Genomic DNA, 27,579 nt, shown 5'->3' with positions numbered 1-27,579 from the left:
ACAGGAATAGCAGAGACTCTAGTGCAGCTCACTGTATAGCGGTAGAGCACGCCATAGGGTAATGACAGCGCCAACATGACCGGAGCGCACAATGGGAACCTCGGTCCCCCCTATGGTAACACAGCCACATTATAGGAAAATAAACAGGCCGAGATGCAGCGAGATCTGGCTTGATCACCTTAAAGGGATGGTCTGGAAATTATATATTGATTATCTGCCTTTAGGATAGGTCATCGATATCAGATGGACTGATGGTCAGGAGGGTCTCCTACTATTCCCCTGACAGTAAATGTTGGGGGAGGGAAGAATAGGGCTGTTAGATTCCAATATGCATCATCAGCTGGCGCCAGAGATGTCTGGCAGTTACTTATTAACTCAGTTAGAGCACATGCACGCTCCGCTCAACGGAGCATGCATGAGTATGCGGGGATTGCGAGGGATGAGAGCGGAGAGGATGGGCAGATGTACTCTGATCCTAGGACTACACAGGTATAACATGCAGCCTTGATGGCACAGGAAGTGGGGTATACAGCCTCAGCTGCTGCAGAACCTCTACAGTAGGGGGGGCTCACATCGGTCTGTATTATGTGGGATGTAGCGCCCTCTGCTTGCCATTCTGACAGTTTACAGCGAGTGGCTATGTCATTTCGTTGTAGTTGTACCTGGGCGGACCCCAAAAGCCCCTCCGACACGTACATCTCCCAATATAGTGCTCACTATGACATGTAGCAGTGATGTGGCGGTGTAGCGGGGATGCTGGGGGTAGCAGTTCTCACCATATGGAGAGCCGCAGGTTGGGAGGCCCTGATATAAGGGCAGAAGTGCGGACGGTCAGCGGTGGACCAGGACGTCCCGGATCTACCAGCAGACAAGGAGCTCTTTCCAGTAAAGGGCTGCGCTGGTTCCAGCAGACACCAGTTGTGCATACAGCATGCGCTTTGTCTGGGATTTCCCAGCAACTAAACACCAGTGAGAATATCCAGAGAGTGATGAGGAGCACGGTCCTGATTAACTCCTTCTATGCTGAGGAGCCGAGAGATGGACTGGGATTTCATGGATAGCACTGGGGTCACCCGCCATATTGCCCTGCTACTAGACAGAAACGCAATGGACCCTAATAGGAGGGACCCCCGGCTGAAGATCCACAGAGGGCGTCCTACAACATCATCACACATAAGCCCGTGCTGTCCGTCACGGCCGGAGCTTGTAGAGATCATTAGGGTAATCGGTCAGGGTCTGTTCACACGCACAGGTCTGACCAGGATTACTGCGGGGGTCTCAGATCTCATCCACATGGTGGAAAAAACCTACAAGGACTTTGGTTCAAACAATGCAAAAAAACTACAGAAAATGCAAGAATGAACGCACATAATGTCCTCGTGTAGTCTGCAAGGAAAAGCTGCCGATTCAGACCAATAAATGTCCATACACCTGAGCTGTCAGCAGAAGGACCTCCCAAAATACAAGGCGGCTGAATTCAGCTGAGCGTGCATAAATTCCACATGGGGAGAGGGGAAAAGGCCGCCGTCATGACTCTTCTATCCTCCTACAGACTCCTGTGTTTTATCCAAATCTTTCCGACCTTCTGTAGATTTCTTTGTCACCTCCAGTCTTCTGCCAGGTTCCTCGGTCCCCTTCATAACACAGTCTTCCTCTGGGCTCCTCGCTGTCTCCCATCAGGTGCCCCGCCGTCCTCCTCCAGGCCCCTCAGCCTTCCTCCAGGTGCCTCTCAGACTTCCTCCAGGTGCCCATCAGCCTTCCTCCAGGTGTCCCTCAATCTTCCTCCCCCTCAGCCTTCCTCCAGGTGCCCCCCAGCCTTCCTCAAGGTGCCCCTCAGACTTCCTCCAGGTGCCCCTCAGACTTCCTCCAGGTGACCCTCAGCCTTCCTCCAGGTGACCCTCAGCCTTCCTCCAGGTGACCCTCAGCCTTCCTCCAGGTGACCCTCAGCCTTCCTCCAGGTGACCCTCAGCCTTCCTCCAGGTGACCCTCAGCCTTCCTCCAGGTGACCCTCAGCCTTCCTCCAGGTGACCCTCAGACTTCCTCCAGGTGTCCCTCAGACTTCTTCCCCCTCAGTCTTCCTCCAGGTGTCCCTCAGCCTTCCTCCAGGTGTCCGTCAGCCTTCTTCCCCCTCAGTCTTCCTCCAGGTGCCCCTCAGCCTTCCTCCAGGCACCCCTCGGCCTTCTTCCCCCTCAGCCTTCCTCCAGGTGCCCCTCAGTCTTCCTCCAGGCGCCCCTCGGCCTTCTTCCCCCTCAGCCTTCCTCCAGGTGCCCCTCAGCCTTCCTCCAGGTGCCCCTCAGCCTTCCTCCAGGTGCCCCTCAGCTTTCCTCCAGGTGCCCCTCAGCCTTCCTCCAGGTGCCCCTCAGTCTTCCTCCAGGTGCCCCTCAGTCTTCCTCCCCTCAGCCTTCCTTCAGGTGCCCCTCAGCCTTCCTCCAGGTGTCCCCCAGTCTTCCTCCAGGCGCCCCTCAGTCTTCCTCCAGGCGCCCCTCAGTCATCTTCCCCCCTCAGCCTTCCTCCAGGTGTCCCTCAGCCTTCTTCACCCTCAGTCTTCCTCAGCCTTCCTCAAGGTGCCCCTCAGACTTCCTCCAGGTGACCCTCAGCTTTCCTCCAGGTGACCCTCAGCTTTCCTCCAGGTGACCCTCAGCCTTCCTCCAGGTGACCCTCAGCCTTCCTCCAGGTGACCCTCAGCCTTCCTCCAGGTGACCCTCAGCCTTCCTCCAGGTGACCCTCAGCCTTCTTCCCCCTCAGCCTTCCTCCAGGTGACCCTCAGACTTCCTCCAGGTGTCCCTCAGACTTCCTCCAGGTGTCCCTCAGACTTCCTCCCCTTCAACCTTCCTCCAGGTGCCCTTCAGTCTTCTTCCCCCTCAGTCTTCCTCCAGGTGTCCCTCAGCCTTCCTCCAGGCACCCCTCGGCCTTCTTCCCCCTCAGCCTTCCTCCAGGTGCCCCTCAGTCTTCCTCCAGGCGCCCCTCGGCCTTCTTCCCCCTCAGCCTTCCTCCAGGTGCCCCTCAGCCTTCCTCCAGGTGCCCCTCAGTCTTCCTCCAGGTGCCCCTCAGTCTTCCTCCAGGTGCCCCTCAGTCTTCCTCCAGGTGCCCCTCAGCCTTCCTCCAGGTGCCCCTCAGACTTCCTCCAGGTGACTCTCAGCCTTCCTCCAGGTGCCTCTCAGACTTCCTCCAGGTGCCCATCAGCCTTCCTCCAGGTGTCCCTCAATCTTCCTCCCCCTCAGCCTTCCTCCAGGTGCCCCCCAGCCTTCCTCAAGGTGCCCCTCAGACTTCCTCCAGGTGCCCCTCAGACTTCCTCCAGGTGACCCTCAGACTTCCTCCAGGTGACCCTCAGCCTTCCTCCAGGTGACCCTCAGCTTTCCTCCAGGTGACCCTCAGCCTTCCTCCAGGTGACCCTCAGCCTTCCTCCAGGTGACCCTCAGCCTTCCTCCAGGTGACCCTCAGACTTCCTCCAGGTGTCCCTCAGCCTTCTTCCCCCTCAGTCTTCCTCCAGGTGTCCCTCAGCCTTCCTCCAGGCACCCCTCAGCCTTCTTCCCCCTCAGCCTTCCTCCAGGTGCCCCTCAGTCTTCCTCCAGGCGCCCCTCGGCCTTCTTCCCCCTCAGCCTTCCTCCAGGTGCCCCTCAGCCTTCCTCCAGGTGCCCCTCAGCCTTCCTCCAGGTGCCCCTCAGTCTTCCTCCAGGTGCCCCTCAGTCTTCCTCCCCTCAGCCTTCCTTCAGGTGTCCCTCAGCCTTCTTCACCCTCAGTCTTCCTCAGCCTTCCTCCAGGTGCCCCCCAGCCTTCCTCAAGGTGCCCCTCAGACTTCCTCCAGGCGCCCCTCGGCCTTCTTCCCCCTCAGCCTTCCTCCAGGTGCCCCTCAGCCTTCCTCCAGGTGCCCCTCAGCCTTCCTCCAGGTGCCCCTCAGTCTTCCTCCAGGTGCCCCTCAGTCTTCCTCCCCTCAGCCTTCCTTCAGGTGTCCCTCAGCCTTCTTCACCCTCAGTCTTCCTCAGCCTTCCTCCAGGTGCCCCCCAGCCTTCCTCAAGGTGCCCCTCAGACTTCCTCAAGGTGCCCCTCAGACTTCCTCAAGGTGACCCTCAGTCATCTTCCCCCCTCAGCCTTCCTCCAGGTGTCCCTCAGCCTTCTTCACCCTCAGTCTTCCTCAGCCTTCCTCCAGGTGCCCCCCAGCCTTCCTCAAGGTGCCCCTCAGACTTCCTCCAGGTGACCCTCAGCTTTCCTCCAGGTGACCCTCAGCCTTCCTCCAGGTGACCCTCAGCCTTCCTCCAGGTGACCCTCAGCCTTCCTCCAGGTGTCCCTCAGACTTCCTCCCCTTCAACCTTCCTCCAGGTGCCCTTCAGTCTTCTTCCCCCTCAGTCTTCCTCCAGGTGTCCCTCAGCCTTCCTCCAGGCACCCCTCGGCCTTCTTCCCCCTCAGCCTTCCTCCAGGTGCCCCTCAGTCTTCCTCCAGGCGCCCCTCGGCCTTCTTCCCCCTCAGCCTTCCTCCAGGTGCCCCTCAGCCTTCCTCCAGGTGCCCCTCAGTCTTCCTCCAGGTGCCCCTCAGTCTTCCTCCAGGTGCCCCTCAGCCTTCCTCCAGGTGCCCCTCAGACTTCCTCCAGGTGACTCTCAGCCTTCCTCCAGGTGCCTCTCAGACTTCCTCCAGGTGCCCATCAGCCTTCCTCCAGGTGTCCCTCAATCTTCCTCCCCCTCAGCCTTCCTCCAGGTGCCCCCCAGCCTTCCTCCAGGTGCCCCTCAGACTTCCTCCAGGTGACCCTCAGCCTTCCTCCAGGTGACCCTCAGCTTTCCTCCAGGTGACCCTCAGCCTTCCTCCAGGTGACCCTCAGCCTTCCTCCAGGTGACCCTCAGCCTTCCTCCAGGTGACCCTCAGCCTTCCTCCAGGTGCCCCTCAGCCTTCCTCCAGGTGCCCCTCAGCCTTCCTCCAGGTGCCCCTCAGCCTTCCTCCAGGTGCCCCTCAGTCTTCCTCCCCTCAGCCTTCCTTCAGGTGTCCCTCAGCCTTCTTCACCCTCAGTCTTCCTCAGCCTTCCTCCAGGTGCCCCCCAGCCTTCCTCAAGGTGCCCCTCAGACTTCCTCAAGGTGCCCCTCAGACTTCCTCCAGGTGACCCTCAGTCATCTTCCCCCCCTCAGCCTTCCTCCAGGTGTCCCTCAGCCTTCTTCACCCTCAGTCTTAGTCAGCCTTCCTCCAGGTGCCCCCCAGCCTTCCTCAAGGTGCCCCTCAGACTTCCTCCAGGTGCCCCTCAGACTTCCTCCAGGTGCCCCTCAGCTTTCCTCCAGGTGACCCTCAGCCTTCCTCCAGGTGACCCTCAGCCTTCCTCCAGGTGACCCTCAGCCTTCCTCCAGGTGTCCCTCAGACTTCCTCCCCTTCAACCTTCCTCCAGGTGCCCTTCAGTCTTCTTCCCCCTCAGTCTTCCTCCAGGTGTCCCTCAGCCTTCCTCCAGGCACCCCTCGGCCTTCTTCCCCCTCAGCCTTCCTCCAGGTGCCCCTCAGTCTTCCTCCAGGCGCCCCTCGGCCTTCTTCCCCCTCAGCCTTCCTCCAGGTGCCCCTCAGCCTTCCTCCAGGTGCCCCTCAGTCTTCCTCCAGGTGCCCCTCAGCCTTCCTCCAGGTGCCCCTCAGCCTTCCTCCAGGTGCCCCTCAGCCTTCCTCCAGGTGCCCCTCAGCCTTCCTCCAGGTGCCCCTTAGTCTTCCTCCAGGTGCCCCTTAGTCTTCCTCCAGGTGCCCCTTAGTCTATTCCCCCTCAGCCTTCCTTCAGGTGCCCCTCAGCCTTCCTCCAGGTGTCCCCCAGTCTTCCTCCAGGCGCCCCTCAGTCTTCCTCCAGGCGCCCCTCAGTCTTCCTCCCCCCTCAGCCTTCCTCCAGGTGTCCCTCAGCCTTCTTCACCCTCAGTCTTCCTCAGTCTTCCTCCAGGTGCCCCCCAGCCTTCCTCAAGGTGCCCCTCAGACTTCCTCCAGGTGCCCCTCAGACTTCCTCCAGGTGACCCTCAGCCTTCCTCCAGGTGACCCCCAGCCTTCCTCAAGGTGCCCCTCAGCCTTCCTCCAGGTGCCCCTCAGACTTCCTCCAGGTGACCCTCAGCCTTCCTCCAGGTGACCCCAGGCCTTCCTCAAGGTGCCCCTCAGCCTTCCTCCAGGTGCCCCTCAGCCTTCCTCCAGGTGCCCCTCAGTCTTCCTCCAGGTGCCCCTCAGCCTTCCTCCAGGTGTCCCTCAGCCTTCTTCACCCTCAGTCTTCCTCTGCCTTCCTCCAGGTGACCCCCAGCCTTCCTCAAGGTGCCCCTCAGACTTCCTCCAGGTGTCCCCCAGTCTTCCTCCAGGTGCCCCTCAGTCTTCCTCCAGGCGCCCCTCAGTCTTCCTCCAGGCGCCCCTCAGTCATCTTCCCCCCTCAGCCTTCCTCCAGGTGTCCCTCAGCCTTCTTCACCCTCAGTCTTCCTCAGCCTTCCTCCAGGTGCCCCCCAGCCTTCCTCAAGGTGCCCCTCAGACTTCCTCCAGGTGCCCCTCAGACTTCCTCCAGGTGACCCTCAGACTTCCTCCAGGTGACCCTCAGCCTTCCTCCAGGTGACCCTCAGCCTTCCTCCAGGTGTCCCTCAGACTTCCTCCAGGTGTCCCTCAGACTTCCTCCCCTTCAACCTTCCTCCAGGTGCCCTTCAGTCTTCTTCCCCCTCAGTCTTCCTCCAGGTGTCCCTCAGCCTTCCTCCAGGCACCCCTCGGCCTTCTTCCCCCTCAGCCTTCCTCCAGGTGCCCCTCAGTCTTCCTCCAGGCGCCCCTCGGCCTTCTTCCCCCTCAGCCTTCCTCCAGGTGCCCCTCAGCCTTCCTCCAGGTGCCCCTCAGTCTTCCTCCAGGTGCCCCTCAGCCTTCCTCCAGGTGCCCCTCAGCCTTCCTCCAGGTGCCCCTCAGCCTTCCTCCAGGTGCCCCTCAGTCTTCCTCCAGGTGCCCCTTAGTCTTCCTCCAGGTGCCCCTTAGTCTATTCCCCCTCAGCCTTCCTTCAGGTGCCCCTCAGCCTTCCTCCAGGTGTCCCCCAGTCTTCCTCCAGGCGCCCCTCAGTCTTCCTCCAGGCGCCCCTCAGTCTTCCTCCCCCCTCAGCCTTCCTCCAGGTGTCCCTCAGCCTTCTTCACCCTCAGTCTTCCTCAGTCTTCCTCCAGGTGCCCCCCAGCCTTCCTCAAGGTGCCCCTCAGACTTCCTCCAGGTGCCCCTCAGACTTCCTCCAGGTGACCCTCAGCCTTCCTCCAGGTGACCCCCAGCCTTCCTCAAGGTGCCCCTCAGCCTTCCTCCAGGTGCCCCTCAGACTTCCTCCAGGTGACCCCCAGCCTTCCTCCAGGTGCCCCTCAGCCTTCCTCCAGGTGCCCCTCAGCCTTCCTCCAGGTGCCCCTCAGTCTTCCTCCAGGTGCCCCTCAGCCTTCCTCCAGGTGTCCCTCAGCCTTCTTCACCCTCAGTCTTCCTCAGCCTTCCTCCAGGTGACCCCCAGCCTTCCTCAAGGTGCCCCTCAGACTTCCTCCAGGTGACCCTCAGCCTTCCTCAGGTGACCCCCAGCCTTCCTCAAGGTGCCCCTCAGCCTTCCTCCAGGTGCCCCTCAGCCTTCCTCCAGGTGCCCCTCAGCCTTCCTCCAGGTGCCCCTCAGCCTTCCTCCAGGTGCCCCTCAGCCTTCCTCCAGGTGCCCCTCAGCCTTCCTCCAGGTGCCCCTCAGCCTTCCTCCAGGTGCCCCTCAGCCTTCCTCCAGGTGTCCCTCAGCCTTCTTCACCCTCAGTCTTCCTCAGTCTTCCTCCAGGTGCCCCCCAGCCTTCCTCAAGGTGCCCCTCAGCCTTCCTCTTCACTTCTCTGTCCCATCCAGGTCCCTCTGTATGTGGCTGACCAGGATGAAGCATACTGAAATCAGACATGCCCGATCTGTGTTTTCCTGACATCTGCTATCAGGGGAGATGCGAGACTCCCCAAAACACATCACTAGTTCTGCTCTTGTCGACATTGTTGGGTTTGGACACAGTTTTCATATTTATGGGAATCTTCAGAATTTCCATGGAGTTTCCCTTTAATCTGGAAATGTTCTCAGATTTAGACCCCGCAGAAGACGCAGCACAGAGTATTTCAGTAGTGATCCCTCCATGGTGGGCTGGTGTCGCCTATAGGACAGTTCCATATAAACCCTTATACCTGGGGGGATCCCAACATGAAACGCTCTGCCGTCTGCTGATGGGCAGCCAAGAAGCCGCGGGTCGGGATCACAGCCTCAATGTTTGTGTCCGACACCGTCCTGCTGACATTTTGGGTGAAACGTCTCATTCCCATCACAGACTGGGGAGGGGTGGGAGCGCTTCGGCTTTTTCCGCCGCTGGCTTGTTCTCCGGGGTTGAACATTTTAAGGTGTGGTGTTTTGTGTTTCCCAGCTTGTAGGACAGGGAAGAAAATTGCTGAGTCTACGCTCTGAAAACCATTTCTGGAAGGCGTCCCAGACTGGGAGCACGGCATGTCCCGCACCCCCAGGCCGACCTGACAGCCCGGATTTCGATAAGTCGCCCCCCATCCTTTACCAGATGCGCCTGTGAACGTCTGTATATTCATCCCCCACTAAATATCCCTCAACCATGACAATATTTATTATACAGTTATCTCCCCAAATCCCGTAAAGAGGAAGACGAGGGCAGGAGCGGCTGCCAGATCCCCATTTCATTTCCCAGGCGCTGTGATCAGTCTCGCTGAATTATTTCTGTTTACTCTTCCTTGCAATGGATGGAAGGAATGCGGCTCTTGTGGTTTCACTTTGATCTCAACATAAAAGTGCAAAGCGTAAAGTGCTGGTGCCAGGAGAAGTCACGAGTCTCAGGCTTGGGTTATGTGACCTTAAAGGGGTTGTACCGAAGATAATGATGACCCGGCCTCAGGGTATGTCCTCAACATCAGACCTGTGGGGCTCCAACACCCAGGACCCCCATTATCAGTAATCGCCACTGTGGGAACACAGGGTACAGAGCAGAAACACTTCACCACATAGTGGCCGTTCTTGGAACTGCAGCGCAGATCACGGTCACTTAAATAGGAGCTGAGCTGTAGTACTGTGACTGGCCACTAAATGGTGTATAGAGCGGTGCTATTCCGGCCCCCCGTACTAACCCTGGTACTACACCTTATCTGGATGCGCCCACCCTGCACTGATAATTACAGGTACTACACCTTATCTGGATGTGCCCACCCTGCACTGATAACAGCAGGTACTGCACCTTATCTGGATGTGCCCACCCTGCACTGATAACGACAGGTACCCCCACCTTATCTGGATGTGCCCACCCTGCACTGATAACGACAGGTACCGCACCTTATCTGGATGTGCCCACCCTGCACTGATAAAGACAGGTACCGCACCTTATCTGGATGTGCCCACCCTGCACTGATAACGACAGGTACCGCACCTTATCTGGATGTGCCCACCCTGCACTGATAACGGCAGGTACCCCCACCTTATCTGGATGTGCCCACCCTGCACTGATAACAGCAGGTACCGCACCTTATCTGGATGTGCCCACCCTGCACTGATAACAGCAGGTACCGCACCTTATCTGGATGTGCCCACCCTGCACTGATAACAGCAGGTACCACACCTTATCTGGATGTGCCCACCCTGCACTGATAACAGCAGGTACCGCACCTTATCTGGATGTGCCCACCCTGCACTGATAACAGCAGGTACCGCACCTTATCTGGATGTGCCCACCCTGCACTGATAACAGCAGGTACCACACCTTATCTGGATGCGCCCACCCTGCACTGATAACAGCAGGTACCGCACCTAATCTGGATGCGCCCACCCTGCACTGATAACGACAGGTACCGCACCTTATCTGGATGCGCCCACCCTGCACTGATAACGACAGGTACCGCACCTTATCTGGATGCACCCACCCTGCACTGATAACAGCAGGTACCGCACCTTATCTGGATGTGCCCACCCTGCACTGATAACAGCAGGTACCACACCTTATCTGGATGTGCCCACCCTGCACTGATAACAGCAGGTACCACACCTTATCTGGATGCGCCCACCCTGCACTGATAACAGCAGGTACCACACCTTATCTGGATGTGCCCACCCTGCACTGATAACAGCAGGTACCACACCTTATCTGGATGCGCCCACCCTCCACTGATAACAGCAGGTACCGCACCTTATCTGGATGCGCCCACCCTGCACTGATAACGACAGGTACCGCACCTTATCTGGATGTGCCCACCCTGCACTGATAACGGCAGGTACCCCCACCTTATCTGGATGTGCCCACCCTGCACTGATAACAGCAGGTACCACACCTTATCTGGATGTGCCCACCCTGCATTGATAATTACAGGTACACCACCTTATCTGGATGTGCCCACCCTGCACTGATAACGACAGGTACCGCACCTTATCTGGATGTGCCCACCCTGCACTGATAACAGCAGGTACCACACCTTATCTGGATGTGCCCACCCTGCACTGATAACAGCAGGTACCGCACCTTACCTTATCTGGATGTGCCCACCCTGCACTGATAACAGCAGATACCGCACCTTATCTGGATGTGCCCACCCTGCACTGATAACAGCAGGTACCGCACCTTATCTGGATGTGCCCACCCTGCACTGATAACAGCAGGTACCGCACCTTATCTGGATGTGCCCACCCTGCACTGATAACAGCAGGTACCGCACCTTATCTGGATGTGCCCACCCTGCACTGATAACGACAGGTACTACACTTTATCTGAGCCAAAATGCTGAGAAGTGATTGGACGGACTGGAAGCTCCTATAGGCCCCGTCTCCTTTCTGCCATTATTTCGCCAGTATGGTATTTTCTATGAGGCAATGCATCCTGGGAAACAAGTATGCAGAGAGGGTCTCCTCCAGTGTCTCACTTGTGCCACCTATGGATGGCTGCCATGTAAGCGCAGGTCTTTTCTCTGGTAGATACATAGTGGAAGAAGCTGAAACGCCCAGCAGCAGCACAGAGGATGTCAGAAGAGGAGTGTGCAGACCTCGTGGGAGGAAGAGACTGAAAACCTCATTGTGAAAGGAGCAGGATCCCAAGCAGCAGAGTATGTCAGGAGGAGTGTGCTCAGCGTCGGGGAGGACGCAGCAGCACAGAGTATTTCAGGAGGAGTGTGCTCGGCGTCGGGGAGGACGCAGCAGCACAGAGTATTTCAGGAGGAGTGTGCTCGGCGTCGGGGAGGACGCAGCAGCACAGAGTATTTCAGGAGGAGTGTGCTCGGCGTCGGGGAGGACGCAGCAGCACAGAGTAGTTCAGGAGGAGTGTGCTCAGCGTCGGGGAGGACGCAGCAGCACAGAGTATTTCAGGAGTGCGCTCAGCGTCGGGGAGGACGCAGCAGCACAGAGTATTTCAGGAGGAGTGTGCTCGGTGTCGGGGAGGACGCAGCAGCACAGAGTATTTCAGGAGGAGTGTGCTCAGCGTCGGGGAGGACGCAGCAGCACAGAGTATTTCAGGAGGAGAGTGCTCAGCGTCGGGGAGGACGCAGCAGCACAGAGTATTTCAGGAGGAGTGTGCTCGGCATCGGGGAGGACGCAGCAGCACAGAGTATTTCAGGAGGAGTGCGCTCAGCGTCCGGGAGGACGCAGCAGCACAGAGTATTTCAGGAGGAGTGCGCTCAGCGTCCGGGAGGACGCAGCAGCACAGAGTATTTCAGGAGGAGTGTGCTCAGCGTCGGGGAGGACGCAGCAGCACTGAGTATTTCAGGAGAGCGCTCAGCGTCGGGGAGGACGCAGCAGCACAGAGTATTTCAGGAGTGCGCTCAGCGTCGGCGAGGACTCAGCAGCACAGAGTATTTCAGGAGGAGTGCGCTCAGCGTCGGGGAGGACGCAGCAGCACAGAGTATTTCAGGAGAGTTTGTGCTGATCCTGATACCTGTGTGGTATACACAATGCAGCGTTCACCGGCAGGCAGCCGGCGCTCCACGAGGACCCACAGGAGGCAGCATGAAGTATTTCTCTCCATATTCTCTATATACAGTGCGGTCACCAACTCAGGAAGTTACAGACGTGCTCACTGCTCCAGGTCACCCCAGGACACGTGACCTCTGAGCAGCCTCATGGCAGGGGAGACAAGAAGAAAAGAACCCCTAAGCCTTAAAGGGGTCTCTGACTGCACCGATCACTAGACCACAAATCTCCTGATCAATGTCATTTATTTCCCTTCCCCTTTCAGGCTGCAGTAAAAGAGTTTTGTACCATGAAGACGACCATTGACCGTCAGCCCTAAGGGATGGACGGGGGTCATAAGAAGCCCCCCCACTCAGCCATGTACACTACATTTCCCAATGTGCGCCCCCCCCAGGTCAGCGAGGTGACGATCAGCAAATCATTGGGGGGAATTATTTCCTCCGGAGAATATATTTTCCAGTTTTATTGATTGTGACCTTGGTGTTTTAAATCCACAACATCTTCAAGACCTCCGTTTGCTGTCACTCAATGAACGCATTATTATTGAGATCCTGATAGTGTTCAAATGACACAGCTGCCCCGACACACTGTCACGAACCGAGCACCTCTGCAAGCATGATACAATGGAGACAGATTTACAGTCACTGACAGCAAGCGGCGTTCCCAGTCACTGACAGCAAGCGGCGTTCCCAGTCACTGACAGCAAGCGGCGTTCCCAGTCACTGACAGCAAGCGGCGTTCCAAGACACTGACAGCAAGCGGCGTTCCAAGACACTGACAGCAAGCGGCGTTCCAAGACACTGACAGCAAGCGGCGTTCCCAGTCACTGACAGCAAGCGGCGTTCCCAGTCACTGACAGCAAGCGGCGTTCCCAGTCACTGACAGCAAGCGGCGTTCCCAGTCACTGACAGCAAGCGGCGTTCCCAGTCACTGACAGCAAGCGGCGTTCCCAGTCACTGACAGCAAGCGGCGTTCCCAGTCACTGACAGCAAGCGGCGTTCCCAGTCACTGACAGCAAGCGGCGTTCCCAGTCACTGACAGCAAGCGGCGTTCCCAGTCACTGACAGCAAGCGGCGTTCCCAGTCACTGACAGCAAGCGGCGTTCCCAGTCACTGACAGCAAGCGGCGTTCCCAGTCACTGACAGCAAGCGGCGTTCCCAGTCACTGACAGCAAGCGGCGTTCCAAGACACTGACAGCAAGCGGCGTTCCAAGACACTGACAGCAAGCGGCGTTCCAAGACACTGACAGCAAGCGGCGTTCCAAGACACTGACAGCAAGCGGCGTTCCAAGACACTGACAGCAAGCGGCGTTCCAAGACACTGACCGCAAGCGGCGTTCCAAGACACTGACCGCAAGCGGCGTTCCAAGACACTGACCGCAAGCAGCGTTCCCAGTCACTGACAGCAAGCAGCGTTCCCAGTCACTGACAGCAAGCAGCGTTCCCAGTCACTGACAGCAAGCAGCGTTCCCAGTCACTGACAGCAAGCAGCGTTCCCAGTCACTGACAGCAAGCAGCGTTCCCAGTCACTGACAGCAGGCAGCGTTCCCAGACACCGACAGGAAGCAGCGTTCCCAGACACCGACAGCAAGCAGCGTTCCCAGACACCGACAGCAAGCAGCGTTCCCAGACACTGACAGCAAGCAGCGTTCCCAGTCACTGACAGCAAGCAGCGTTCCCAGTCACTGACCGCAAGCAGCGTTCCCAGACACTGACAGCAAGCAGCGTTCCAAGACACTGACAGCAAGCAGCGTTCCCAGACACTGACAGCAAGCAGCGTTCCCAGACACTGACAGCAAGCAGCGTTCCCAGACACTGACAGCAAGCAGCGTTCCCAGTCACTGACTGCAAGCAGCGTTCCCAGACACTGACAGCAAGCAGCGTTCCCAGTCACTGACCGCAAGCAGCGTTCCCAGACACTGACAGCAAGCAGCGTTCCCAGTCACTGACCGCAAGCAGCGTTCCCAGACACTGACAGCAAGCAGCGTTCCCAGTCACTGACAGCAAGCAGCGTTCCAAGACACTGACAGCAAGCAGCGTTCCCAGACACTGACAGCAAGCAGCGTTCCCAGACACTGACAGCAAGCAGCGTTCCCAGTCACTGACAGCAAGCAGCGTTCCAAGACACTGACAGCAAGCAGCGTTCCCAGTCACTGACAGCAAGCAGCGTTCCCAGTCACTGACAGCAGGCAGCGTTCCCAGACACCGACAGGAAGCAGCGTTCCCAGACACCGACAGCAAGCAGCGTTCCCAGACACCGACAGCAAGCAGCGTTCCCAGACACTGACAGCAAGCAGCGTTCCCAGTCACTGACAGCAAGCAGCGTTCCCAGTCACTGACCGCAAGCAGCGTTCCCAGACACTGACAGCAAGCAGCGTTCCCAGACACTGACAGCAAGCAGCGTTCCAAGACACTGACAGCAAGCAGCGTTCCCAGACACTGACAGCAAGCAGCGTTCCCAGACACTGACAGCAAGCAGCGTTCCCAGACACTGACAGCAAGCAGCGTTCCCAGTCACTGACTGCAAGCAGCGTTCCCAGACACTGACAGCAAGCAGCGTTCCCAGTCACTGACCGCAAGCAGCGTTCCCAGACACTGACAGCAAGCAGCGTTCCCAGTCACTGACAGCAAGCAGCGTTCCAAGACACTGACAGCAAGCAGCGTTCCCAGACACTGACAGCAAGCAGCGTTCCCAGACACTGACAGCAAGCAGCGTTCCCAGTCACTGACCGCAAGCAGCGTTCCCAGACACTGACAGCAAGCAGCGTTCCCAGACACTGACAGCAAGCAGCGTTCCCAGACACTGACAGCAAGCAGCGTTCCCAGACACTGACAGCAAGCAGCGTTCCCAGACACTGACAGCAAGCAGAGGAACTTCTCTCGGCACATAGTTTGCAGATCATCATCTTTTTCGCAGAATCTCGGTTTATTGCCAAGGACAGGGCTGCTGCCCCCCACTCAGCCGCGGCCCCCGCTGCGCTCGGTGATGTCACTAGTCCCCAGTAAAGCAGCAGGCAGCAGTCTGATGACATTGATGCAGCCCACAAATGCCGGCCTGCCTGCCAGCGACAGCCAGGGAAGCAGCAGGCAGAACACACCGTCCCAATGTACCCCCCCAACCTCTGCAAGCAGAATAGCTACACCCTGAAGTCTGTGCACCTTCAGCTTCTCACCACTGAGGGTCTGTGACAATTGCATCCAGTCCACACAATCCTCTGTGAGCAAAATCCCACAGCTTTCCTGATTGTTTGCTACAATGTATCAGTGCAGGTGACAATTATCAGTCGATTGACTAATGAATGAGTCACAGCTGAGGGTCTGTTACAATAGTATCCAGTCTAAACAGTCCTCTGTGAGCAAAAATCAGCAGCTTTCCTGATGCGGTTTGTTACAGTGTATCGGTGCAGGCTGTTTTATCTGGAAATTGGTTACAAATGGGAGGAGGTGAATGGATCCAAGGGCCAAACAAACAAGAGAAAGCCCCCAGAAGTCTCCGAGGACGTAGACGCTGCAGCAAACCGCCAGGATGGCTACACTGGATGCAACTGTAACGGACCCTCAGCTGCAATCAATGGGCTGGTAAATGTCACCTGCACCGATACATTGTAGCAAACTATCAAGACCGCTGACATATGTCACAGAGGATTGTCTGGATACAATGGTAACAGACCCTCAGCCTCTGGGTGTCAAAGCAGGTCAAGTCACAGGGAGCCGGCACAAGTAGGGTTAACGGGGGACGGCAAGAAGTCGGCGGAGCTGGCGGGTGACCAGGATCGTTTCCCCGAACATGTAACCCCGGGTTCTGGAGGCGCCGCACACAGGAGCGTTACACAACACCGGCCTTTGTTCTCTGCGGTTGGAGCAGGATTTATTGCAACCTTCATAAAATCGCCGGATGTTCCTGAAACGCCCGAGTCCTGTCACTCCAGGGTCCCCGCACAACGGGCAAAACCAGAGGAGCAGGGGTCCTAGGGGCCCAAACATGGAGCCGAGTCACCCACTGGGGGCCACAGCCTTAAAGCCGAGGGCCGGGTCCTCTACCGATCACAGACACAGCTAGGGTCTGCGACTCCACTGGTTATTGGGGTCCGAGGTTGTGTGAGGTCCTCCTGCTCATCAATAAGTGTGTCCATCCCCCATGCTTTACACTGCAGCTATGTTCCATTTGGATACTGCTATAACAAGTGACTCTAGCATCGCTGCACTGGTTATTGGGGTCAGAGGTATTCTGAAGTCCTCCTCCTTCTGCTCATCAATAAGTGTGTCCATCCTCCATGCTTTACACTGCAGCTATGTTCCATTTGGATACTGCTATATGTGACTCTAGCTTCGCTGCACTGGTTATCGGGGCCTGAAGTAGTCTGAAATCAACCTCTTGCTCATTAAAAGTTCTGTCCATCCTCCATGCTTTACACTGCAGCTATATTCAATTGCAGTAACACGTGACTTCAGCTTACTGCACTGGTTATCGGGGCCCGAGGTGGTCTGAAGTCCTTCGCCTGCCAGACACATTAGTCAGCTCTCTACCCCAACTCCCATACATGTATTAGGGGAGAGCGGCCTGAACTACATAAGGGGTCCAGCAGTGAGATCAATCTGCCGACCCTAGCCTCCCCCCGACATCTGTCCAGGGAGAGCTGGGAGCCCCCATACACAATAAGACCGTCAGCTGATCCTGCTCATTTAGGTGGGATCGGAAAACTATTGTCCAATGTGTATTGGGGTCATTAGTCCACCCCCATGCTTTACACTACAGCAACATTTCATAGGGAGATCACTATATTCTGTGACTTCAGCTTCGCTGCACTGGTTATTGGGGTCTGAGGTCGTCTGAAATCCACCTCATGCTCATAAGAAGCTGCTCTGTTTCCCCTATGCTTTACACTGCTGCTCTCCTTATTTAAACTACCTGATGTTTAACACACTTTGGCGGTATTACGGATTTCCAAAATTTGATGTTAACCCCTTTACCCCCAAGGGTGGTGTGCAGGTTAATGACCGGGCCAATTTTTACAATTCTGACCACTGTTCCTTTATGAGGTGATAACTCTGGAACGCTTCCATGGATCCCGGTGATTCTGACATTGTTTTCTCGTGACATATTGTACTTCATGATAGCGGTAAAATTTCTTTCATATGACTTGCGCTTATTTGTGAAAAATACGGAAATTTGGCGAAAATTTTGAAAATTTCGCAATTTTCCAACTTTGAATTTTTATGCCCTTAAATCACAGAGATACGGCACACAAAAAACTTAATAAATAACATTTCCCACATGTTTACTTTACATCAGCGCAATTTGGGAATCAAAATTTTTTTTCTTTTACCAAGGGGAACAGGAGAAATTGGACCCCAAAAGTTGTTGTGCAATTTGTCCTGAGTAGGCTGGTACCTCATATGTGGGGGTAAACCACTGTTTGGGCGCATGGCAGCGCTCGGAAGGGAAGGAGCGCCGTTTTACTTTTTCAAAGCAAAATTGGCTGACGTTGAGATCGGACGCCATGTCGCGTTTGGAGAGCACCTGATGTGCCTAAACAGTGGAAACCCCCGACAACTGACCCCATTTTGGAAACTAGACCCCCTAAGGAACTTATCTAGACTTTGAACCCCCAAGTGCGTCACAGAAGGTTATAACGTAGAGCCGTAAAAATAAAAAATCATATTTTTTACTTTCACCCGTTATGGGACAATCATTTTTTGCAGGCTGATCGCTTCTATGGCATGGAGATGAAGCAGCATGTTCATGCTATAGAAGCTGTCAGCGCTGCACTGACAGAGACATGCTGATCGTGCACTGGGCAAGAATAGCACGTTTACTAGCTGATCATGACGACATCGGGTCACCATGGCAACAAATGGGACCCCGCATCACGCCGCGGGGTCTCCGATGCAAAGGAGGAGGGGCTGTCAGCCCTCTGCCGGAATGCTGCCATCATGTTCGCTCCTGGCACCTACTGCCGGGTGTCCGCTGTCAGAATCAGACACCCGGCGGCGATCGCCCACACACCACCTGTGTGCGATCACGACGACGTAATGATCCGTACCTGATCAAATAGGCCCGGGTCAGAAAGGGGGTTTAAGGCCCTTTAAGATATTTAACAATCCCCCTCACTGGGGCACTGCTAACATTAGAGACTCCAGCTTAGGTTGTCTGCAATGCCTCAAAAGCTTAGGCTGCTTCTTTCTCCATCCTCCATGCTTTACACTGCTGCCAAGATCAAAGAGTCCAACTTGGCTGCATTGATCTTTGGAGACTGAGGTCGTCTGAAAACCCTCAGAAGCTCAGGCTGCTGCTCAGTCCATCCCCCATGCTCTACACTGCAGCTCTGACTGCTTAGATAATCTGCTTTGTAGAAGCAGAAATAGAGCATGAATTCATTAGAGGTGCACTCCTGACTACAGGCTGGTTGTGGCATTGCCGCTCAACTTCCACATCACTGGTGAGCTGTAATAGCTGACACAACCCACGGGCAGCCATGTTTTTTCGTTCTGGACAACCCCTTTAACTGTACTGGTTCCACTTACTGCTCAACTCGGGGCGACAGGAAGAGTTTGGGGAACACTTGTGTAGCTTCTGCGTCTTCAAAGCTGACCGAGAGCAGAGCGACATCTTCTCCTGGGTCCTCGTTAGCATCCTAAAGGGATAAAAAAAAAACCCAAAGGTCGTCACCCGGCACCGAAATAATTGTTATTAATCGCATAATTATAGATCTTATAGGGAATATGTCATCTAAAATATCAGCCCTAAACCGCTGCCATAGTCTTATAATGGATGGAGGCGGAAACTAAGTAATAAAGTAAAGCATGTCATCTTGAAAAGTCAAGGGGGCGGAGCCTGCCTCCTGTAGTCCTGGCATCACAATGTAACTCCAGTGGCATCTGGCGCATGTATTTGTCCAGGACCATCTGTGCAGCGTGCATGTATCAGATGTTATTAGACCGAGATTACAACTCCAGGATGAAACGACTCCAAAGGAGACTGGGACCGCCCACTGGACTCCCCCAGAGACATGAGGTCCTGACATCAGCATCCAGCGCCAGCAGCAGATAATGCTGGAGGTGCATCTCGCTTTACTGTGCAGAATGTCAATGTGGCAGGAGCAGGCCCCCTACAGGGCAGGGAGCGCACCTCCTACAGGGGCAGGGAGAGCACCTCCTACAGGGGCAGGGAGAGCACCTCCTACAGGGGCAGGGAGAGCACCTCCTACAGGGGCAGGGAGAGCACCTCCTACAGGGGCAGGGAGAGCACCTCCTACAGGGGCAGGGAGAGCACCTCCTACAGGGGCAGGGAGAGCACCTCCTACAGGGGCAAGGAGAGCACCTCCTACAGGGGCAGGGAGCGCACCTCCTACAGGGGCAGGGAGCGCACCTCCTACAGGGGCAGGGAGCGCACCTCCTACAGGGGCAGGGAGCGCACCTCCTACAGGGGCAGGGAGCGCACCTCCTACAGGGGCAGGGAGCGCACCTCCTACAGGGGCAGGGAGCGCACCATCTACAGGGGCAGGGAGCGCACCTCCTACAGGGGCAGGGAGCAGACCTCCTACAGGGGCAGGGAGCAGACCTCCTACAGGGGCAGGGAGCAGACCTCCTACAGGGGCAGGGAGCAGACCTCCTACAGGGGCAGGGAGCAGACCTCCTACAGGGGCAGGGAGCAGACCTCCTACAGGGGCAGGGAGCAGACCTCCTACAGGGGCAGGGAGCAGACCTCCTACAGGGGCAGGGAGCAGACCTCCTACAGGGGCAGGGAGCAGACCTCCTACAGGGGCAGGGAGCAGACCTCCTACAGGGGCAGGGAGCAGACCTCCTACAGGGGCAGGGAGCAGACCTCCTACAGGGGCAGGGAGCAGACCTCCTACAGGGGCAGGGAGCAGACCTCCTACAGGGGCAGGGAGCAGACCTCCTACAGGGGCAGGGAGCAGACCTCCTACAGGGGCAGGGAGCAGACCTCCTACAGGGGCAGGGAGCAGACCTCCTACAGGGCAGGGAGCAGACCTCCTACAGGGCAGGGAGCAGACCTCCTACATTGGTCCATCGCAAAGAAAAAAAAAGACATACTCCAGACACATCCAAATCTTTTCTCACGGTACAGTTGTGGCCAAAAGTATTGCCACCCCTGCAATTCTGTCAGATAATACTCAGTTTCTTCCTGAAAATGATTGCAAACAAATTCTTTGGTATTATTATCTTCATTTAATTTGTCTTAAATGAAAAAACACAAAAGAGAATGAAGCAAAAAGCAAAACAATGATCATTTCACACACAACTCCAAAAATGGGCCAGACAAAAGTATTGGCACCCTCAGCCTAATACTTGGTTGCACAACCTTTAGCCAAAATAACTGCGACCAACCGCTTCCGGTAACCATCAATGAGTTTCTTACAATGCTCTGCTGGAATTTTAGACCATTCTTCTTTGGCAAACTGCTCCAGGTCCCTGATATTTGAAGGGTGCCTTCTCCAAACTGCCATTTTTAGATCTCTCCACAGGTGTTCTATGGGATTCAGGTCTGGACTCATTGCTGGCCACCTTAGAAGTCTCCAGTGCTTTCTCTCAAACCATTATCTAGTGCTTTTTGAAGTGTGTTTTAGGTCATTGTCCTGCTGGAAGACCCATGACCTCTGAGGGAGACCCAGCTTTCTCACACTGGGCCCTACATTATGCTGCAAAATTTGTTGGTAGTCTTCAGACTTCATAATGCCATGCACACGGTCAAGCAGTCCAGTGCCAGAGGCAGCAAAGCAACCCCAAAACATCAGGGAACCTCCGCCATGTTTGACTATAGGGACCGTGTTCTTTTCTTTGAATGCCTCTTTTTTTTCTCCTGTAAACTCTATGTTGATGCCTTTGCCCAAAAAGCTCTACTTTTGTCTCATCTGACCAGAGAACATTCTTCCAAAACATTTTAGGCTTTTTCAGGTAAGTTTTGGCAAACTCCAGCCTGGCTTATGTCTCTGGGTAAGAAGTGGGGTCTTCCTGGGTCTCCTACCATACAGTCCCTTTTCATTCAGACGCCGACTGATAGTACGGGTTGACACTGTTGTACCCTCGGACTGCAGGGCAGCCTGAACTTGTTTGGATGTTAGTTGAGGTTCTTTATCCAACATCCGCACAATCTTGCGTTGAAATCTCTTGTCAATTTTTCTTTTCCGTCCACATCTAGGGAGGTTAGCCACAGTGCCATGGGCTTTACACTTCTTGATGACACTGCGCACGGTAGACACAGGAACATTCAGGTCTTTGGAGATGGACTTGTAGCCTTGTGATTGCTCATGCTTCCTCACAATTTGGTTTCTCAAGTCCTCAGACAGTTCTTTGGACTTCTTTCTTTTCTCCATGCTCAATGTGGTACACACAAGGACACAGGACAGAGGTTGAGTCAACTTTAATCCATGTCAACTGGCTGCAAGTGTGATTTAGTTATTGCCAACACCTGTTAGGTGCCACAGGTAAGTTACAGGTGCTGTTAATTACACAAATTAGAGAAGCATCACATGATTTTTCGAACAGTGCCAATACTTTTGTCCACCCTCTTTTTTATGTTTGGTGTGGAATTATATCCAATTTGGCTTTAGGACAATTATTTTTGTGTTTTTTCATTTAAGACAAATTAAATGAAGATAATAATAACAAAGAATTTGTGTTTGCAATCATTTTCAGGAAGAAACTGAGTATTATCTGACAGAATTGCAGGGGTGTCAATACTTTTGGCCACAACTGTAAAAGATCTCACATTTTCTTGCCCCTCCCAGCCAGCAGGACAGAGATAGACCGCAGAGTGATGTACAGTATGTGGAGGCGCTGCGGAGCGTGACATCCATGCAGTTACAGACCCCGTGGTGCCCGGTAATCACAGCCATGGGCACTGTAACCACAAGACCTAATTCCACCTACTGGAAGTCGGCCCCCACTTACTGAAAGTGGGGATTAATGGCAGACGGGTGCCTGCTCCCGACACAGCGGCTCCGACATCTGCTCCAGAATAGCCGGAGTCCACGAGCGTGTGAGCGGCAGAGGGATTAGGTCCCTGACGGCGGCCAGGTCCTCGTGTCATCGTACGCACCGCACACAGCTGCTCGGCAGCAGATCTGATCACAACACAGCGCCAGACATGAAAATTCATCACATCAGACGCTGCTCACATGAAGGAGGATTGAAAACTTTTAAAACATTTCAAACTTTATGGAAATGTTCACAGGGGACAGAAAATCCGCAGTATATATATCGTGCAGGGAGCACAGACCACAGATCTGCGACCAAACCAGTAACGGAAAATATCCCCCAATCTGGATCTAACCTAAGAGACTGACCCATTGTGCTGCACCTACTGTGAGGTCAGGGGGGCGGAGCATCACTAGTCATCCAATGTGTCATGCTCCGCCCCTCTGACCCTGCACCGCGTATAAGGGTATAACAGTGTCAGCCCTGCTCTGGATTTACACCCATTTTTCCAAAATTGCCAGAGAAATTCTCCGGACCCCCACTGCTCCTGCATCAGGGTTCTGATATCCCACCCATTATCAGTGCCCCGGTAACTATATGCATCGGATGTCATCACCTCCGGTCTGATGTGAGTGGCAGTTCTTCGGACAGTAACACTCCTTTCTTTTTGCAACTATCTATTTTCTCTAGCCACTTTGCATAAAAGGATGGAAAACCCCATTACATTGGGCTTGTCATTACAAGAAGATCCCTCCTGGGGCAGTGGTGGAGCCAGAAATGTGCAAAGCCTGAAAACCTACTGTATTTCTTTCTAATCCCATGCAGTGAGTAGTGTGCAGCTGAAGCGCTGCCTCCCCTCTCGCAGCATGCAGGCTCACACACACTGCAGCTGCATCTCCCTCCTCCCCCTCTCCGCTGTCTTTTCAGTTACCGGAGATGCTATTTAGCCATTCTCCTTCCCTATCATGGTCAAGGTTGGTAAATACTTGGGCGTTGAAGCGAGCAGTCAGCCAACCCCCTATTCACAGAAAACTAATGCTGTGCCCCCACAGGACACATTCCGGTGTATCAAACCCAAGCAGGAAGGCGCTGGGACCGGCACCGGTATCTGGATCTCGTTGGATGACCCCTTTAAAACATGATGTCTCCGATCTGTGATTACACACGGCAGGATATTAACTAAGTGGTAAAGTCAAACAAATCGGGGAAGGGTCGTATTAAAAATGAAGCTGAAGCAGCAAAGAAACGCGGCGCTCTGCGGAGATTCCGACATCCTAAGCAATAAAACTCGAGCGGCGACAGCGAGCCAAGAGTTTATTGACTTACTGAGGTCCTGACACGTTTCCCACCTTCGCGCCTCTATATTTAGACCTGGTAGGACCGTGAGGGTTACGTAGAGTTACACCGCCAGATGGACGGGGTGCGGCACCACTCGGAGGCAGGATCGGGGGCTTCGCAGCTCCGGGTTATGTTTTCGCTGTTCCCTTAGTATTGCACCAGTCGTCTGAGCGCAGGGGGGACCCTTCATTTGTGACTTTTAGAGCGATCACTGAAGACCAGAGATAAATGCGGTTTCCATCTTCCAACCGTACTGACATTTACTTGTTTGGCCCCATTGGGGCACAGCTCGGATCCGCGGCTCCAGCTCAGCTGCACTGTCTATTGGGGTCTTAGGTGGTCGGAAATGATTCCATTAGGGCAGGTGCAGATGACCGCAATTTCCATCCGACCAAACATCAGATCGGACCAATGTTATTCTAAGTGGCCGTGCACATGTCCGATTTTTTCCTTGGACAGAGGAGCTTGCAATCGCACCACGTCCAGGTATGATCAGAAATTCGGATCGCACGCGGCCATCTGACCCGACTGTAACGGGGTCTACCCAAGCTGGGGTACCTCTTTCAGTACCACCCCGTGTTTTTGGAGGTCCGCTCTGCGTTGGCTGGAGTCTGAATGAATGACGCTGGCTGGAATTCCTTGGTTACATGGGCGCATATAAAAGATCACTGCTTCTCCACGTATTTCCAGTCTGACAACACTTTACTCACAGGACACAGAATATATCACACAGTTAGGCCAGTTTCACACTAGCGTTTTGGAGCGCAGCGACGGCCTGCGCACGGCCGCCGCTAAGCCCCGCCCCCTGCAGCGCCCCCGCCGGTAGCTCCGCTCACCGGCGCATGACGCTGCATGCGCCCTGCGTCCCCTATCTTTATCACAGGGGGCGCAGGCCGTGCGCAGTATGCGTTTGGCGGCGCATGCGCCTTTTTGACGGTGCGCCGACGCAACCAAACTGCAGCAGGTTGCGTTTGGCGCAGGTCGGCGCACCGTCAAAAGGACGCATGCGCCGCCAAACGCATACTGCGCACGGCCTGCGCCCCCTGTGATAAAGATAGGGGACGCAGGGCGCATGCAGCGTCATGCTCCGGTGGGCGGAGCTACCGGAGGGGGCGCTGCAGGGGGTGGGGCTTAGCGGCCCCCAAAGGTGGGGGGAGGGCGGACAAAAGGAGAATATCGTGTCCCCTCTGCCCAGGGGCGCAGCCTGTGGGCTGATGCATTAGGGACATGCATCTCACATAGAACCTATTATACATATAACTGCACAACATATTCTGGGTGCTGAGTGGTTCTGTAACACGGCTCCCCCTTTTCAGCGACGCGATCGGCATACAGAGTCTGATCCTCAACGGATCGGTTTGGGGATGACCGAAGTTTATGGGGTTGGTACAAGTTCCGTTTGTCGACTTAGTCCATCGGCATTACCATTTTGTTTGCCGGGTCTGTGGTGGATGGTGAAGTCCAGAGGTTGTAGGGCTAAACTCCACCGCAGCAATCTGGCGTTGTCTCCGGATACCCGATTAAGCCAGACTAGGAGATTATGGTCCGTTAGGAGGGAAAACTGTCGTCCATACAAATATAGTTGCAACTTCTTGAGTGCCCATACTACCGCCAGGCACTCCTTCTCGATGGCCACATAGCTTACTTCACGGGGCAGTAGCTTCCGACTCAGGTAAGCTACCAGGTGTTCTTGGCCGTCCGGCCCGACTTGGCTCAGTACTGCCCCCAATCCAAACATAGAAGTGTATGTGTGAACCAGGAAACGTTTAGTTGGATCGGGTGCGGCCAATACAGGGGTATTGGTGAGGGCGTCCTTTAGTTGGCGGAAGGCTTCCTCACACTCTGAGGTCCAGGTTACCTGGCGGGGTTGGTTCTTATGGGTCAAATCAGTGAGGGGCTTGGCTACGCTGCTGTAATTGGGAACGAATTTCCTGTAATACCCCGCTGTCCCTAGAAATGCCATGACCTGGGTTTTAGTGCGTGGCATGGGCCATTTGGCTATGGCCTCAATCTTGTCTGGTTCTGGTCGCTGTTTCCCACTTGCCACCCAATGCCCTAAATACTGAACCTCTGATTTGCCCACGTGACACTTCTTTGGGTTCAGGGTGATTCACGCCTGGTGGATCCTGTCCAATTCTGTTTCTAGGTGATTTAGATGCTCTTCCCATGTCGCACTGTAGATGGCGATGTCGTCCAGGTAGGCACAAGCATAGTCCTGGAGACCATCCAGAAGCCGGTCAGCCAGCCAGCCTTTGGAAGGTCGCCGGGGCATTCTTCATCCTGAATGGCATAACTCGAAACTGGAATAAGCCGAACGGGGTGACAAATGCCAACTTGGGAATAGCGTCAGGACTAAGGGGAATCTGCCAGTAGCCTTTGCATAGATCGATGGTGGTCAAATACTTTGCCCCCGCCAGCCGGTCTAACAACTCATCCACACGCGGCATTGGGTATGCATCCGTCACTGTTTTCTCATTGAGCTTAGGATAGTCTACACAAAACCATGTAGTCCCATCCTTCTTGGGCACCAACACTACGGGGGATGCCCAGGGACTATCTGACTCTTCAGTGACCCCTAAACGCAACATCTCTTGTATCTCTTGTCGCATCCCCTCTCGTACAGACTCAGGGACGCGGAAGGGGTTTTGTCGCAGGGGGGTCTGATCCTGGGTCTCAACCTTGTGTTGTGCCAGGCGAGTGTACCCCGGTCTCTCTGAAAACATCCTCTGTCGCAGCCTCAACAACGCCTCCGCTTGCTGTCTCTCCCGGGAGCCTAGGACTTCACCCAAGTGTACCTGGTCCCATGTTTTAGACTGAGTCCTTTCCCCTAAGACATCCGGCAAGGGAAGTCCGGCTAAATCCTCTGCCTCAGGTGCACAGATGGCCACTACCTCTTCAGGGCGCTCCCGGTAGGGCTTCATCATATTCACGTGGAACATGCGGATAACCCTGGGGTCGTCACAATCGGCGACATTATAGGTTGTGTCGGCTATTTTCCCCACTACCTGGTAGGGCCCCTGCCATGCAGCTTGAAACTTATTCTGCTTAGTGGGCTCTAACACCAGGACCTGTCCTATTTCCAAAGTGCGCTCTCTGGCCCTCCGATAGTACCATACGCGCTGGCGCCGCTGGGTCGCCTGCATGTTCTAACTTACAGCCTGAGTCAGCTCCTGTAGGCAGTCCTGGAATTCCAGCACATAGGGTACAATAGGTACCCCTTCTATGAGGCCCCCCCCTTCCCAGTGTTCCAGCACTAAGTCTAGGGGTCCCCTTACCCGTCTCCCGTATACCAGCTCAAACGGGGAGAACCCCGTGGATTCTTGGGGCACCTCCCGATAGGCAAACAGGAGGTGTGGCAAGAATTTCTCCCAGTCCCTGTAGGTCCTGGTAAAAGTCCCAATGAGCTGTTTTAATGTCCCGCTAAAGCGTTCACACAACCCATTGGTTTGCGGGTGGTACGGGGCGCTTCTAATGGACTTTACGCCGCACAGCTTCCACAGTTGGTTGGTCACCTCTGCCGTCTCCATCTTGGCTAGCTCTATTCTGCTCCGCTCGGCCATCTTTTCCTTCTGATCAGTACGCACATCAGCTATCACCTCTCGTATGATCTCTACTGCAGGGTTTGGGCCATAGAACGCCAGTCTGTTCTTTACCTCCCTCTGGAATTCGGTCTCCTCCACGTTCACATTGGGGGGCGCTGCACTGTCGTGTTCCATGATGGCTGCTATCAAATCCGCTTTTGTTTTGTTGCTGGCGATCAACCCTCGGGCTTCCACCAGGTCATTTAATGTAGTCCTCTTTAACTTCTGGTAGTTATTTTCCATTCATTTCTTTCCTCCAGTAGAAGGGGTATCAAATCCCGCTGTCTGCCACCAGTGTAACGGGGTCTACCAAGCTGGAGTACCTCTTTCAGTACCACCCCGTGTTTCCGGAGGTCCGCTCTGCTTTGGCTGGAGTCTGAATGAATGACGCTGGCTGGAATTCCTTGGTTACATGGGCGCATATAAAAGATCACTGCTTCTCCACGTATTTCCAGTCTGACAACACTTTACTCACAGGACACAGAATATATCACACAGATACAGAGGGCCGGACAATAGAAAAGCAGCAGGCCAGACAGGCATTACAAAAGCCGCAGGTGGCCGGAGCCTGCCGATGTTTACTGTGGGGATTACAAAGGTGGGGGGAGGGCGGACAAAAGGAGAATATCAGGTCCCCTCTGCCCAGGGGCGCAGCCTGTGGGCTGATGCATTAGGGACATGCATCTCACATAGAACCTATTATACATACATATAACTGCACAACATATTCTGGGTGCTGAGTGGTTCTGTAACACGTAACACCGACCATTAGTCCCAGCTGAAAACGAGGGCTCCTCTGGGCAAGTGTAAGAAGGGAGCCATCACTATGGCAA

General features: G+C 55.1%; 1 protein-coding gene across 6 annotated transcripts in view; it reads right to left on the bottom strand.

Moving 5' to 3' along the window:
* Positions 1-27,579, bottom strand: part of BABAM2 (BRISC and BRCA1 A complex member 2) — a 142,420-nt gene that overhangs the window by 51,739 nt on the left and 63,102 nt on the right. For all 6 annotated transcript variants that reach the window (XM_073556334.1, XM_073556332.1, XM_073556333.1 and 3 more), the window contains one exon: positions 18,414-18,523. In XM_073556334.1, coding sequence (XP_073412435.1) covers positions 18,414-18,523 — 110 coding nt within the window. The remainder of the gene's footprint in view (positions 1-18,413; positions 18,524-27,579) is intronic.

This window comes from Dendrobates tinctorius, unplaced genomic scaffold (assembly GCF_039654945.1).
Source record: "Dendrobates tinctorius isolate UK_male_01 unplaced genomic scaffold, ASM3965494v1 ptg000232l, whole genome shotgun sequence".
Lineage (NCBI taxonomy): Eukaryota > Metazoa > Chordata > Amphibia > Anura > Dendrobatidae > Dendrobates > Dendrobates tinctorius.
Note: the sequence above shows the minus strand (reverse complement) of the source record. Positions and strands in the feature narration are given on the sequence as shown.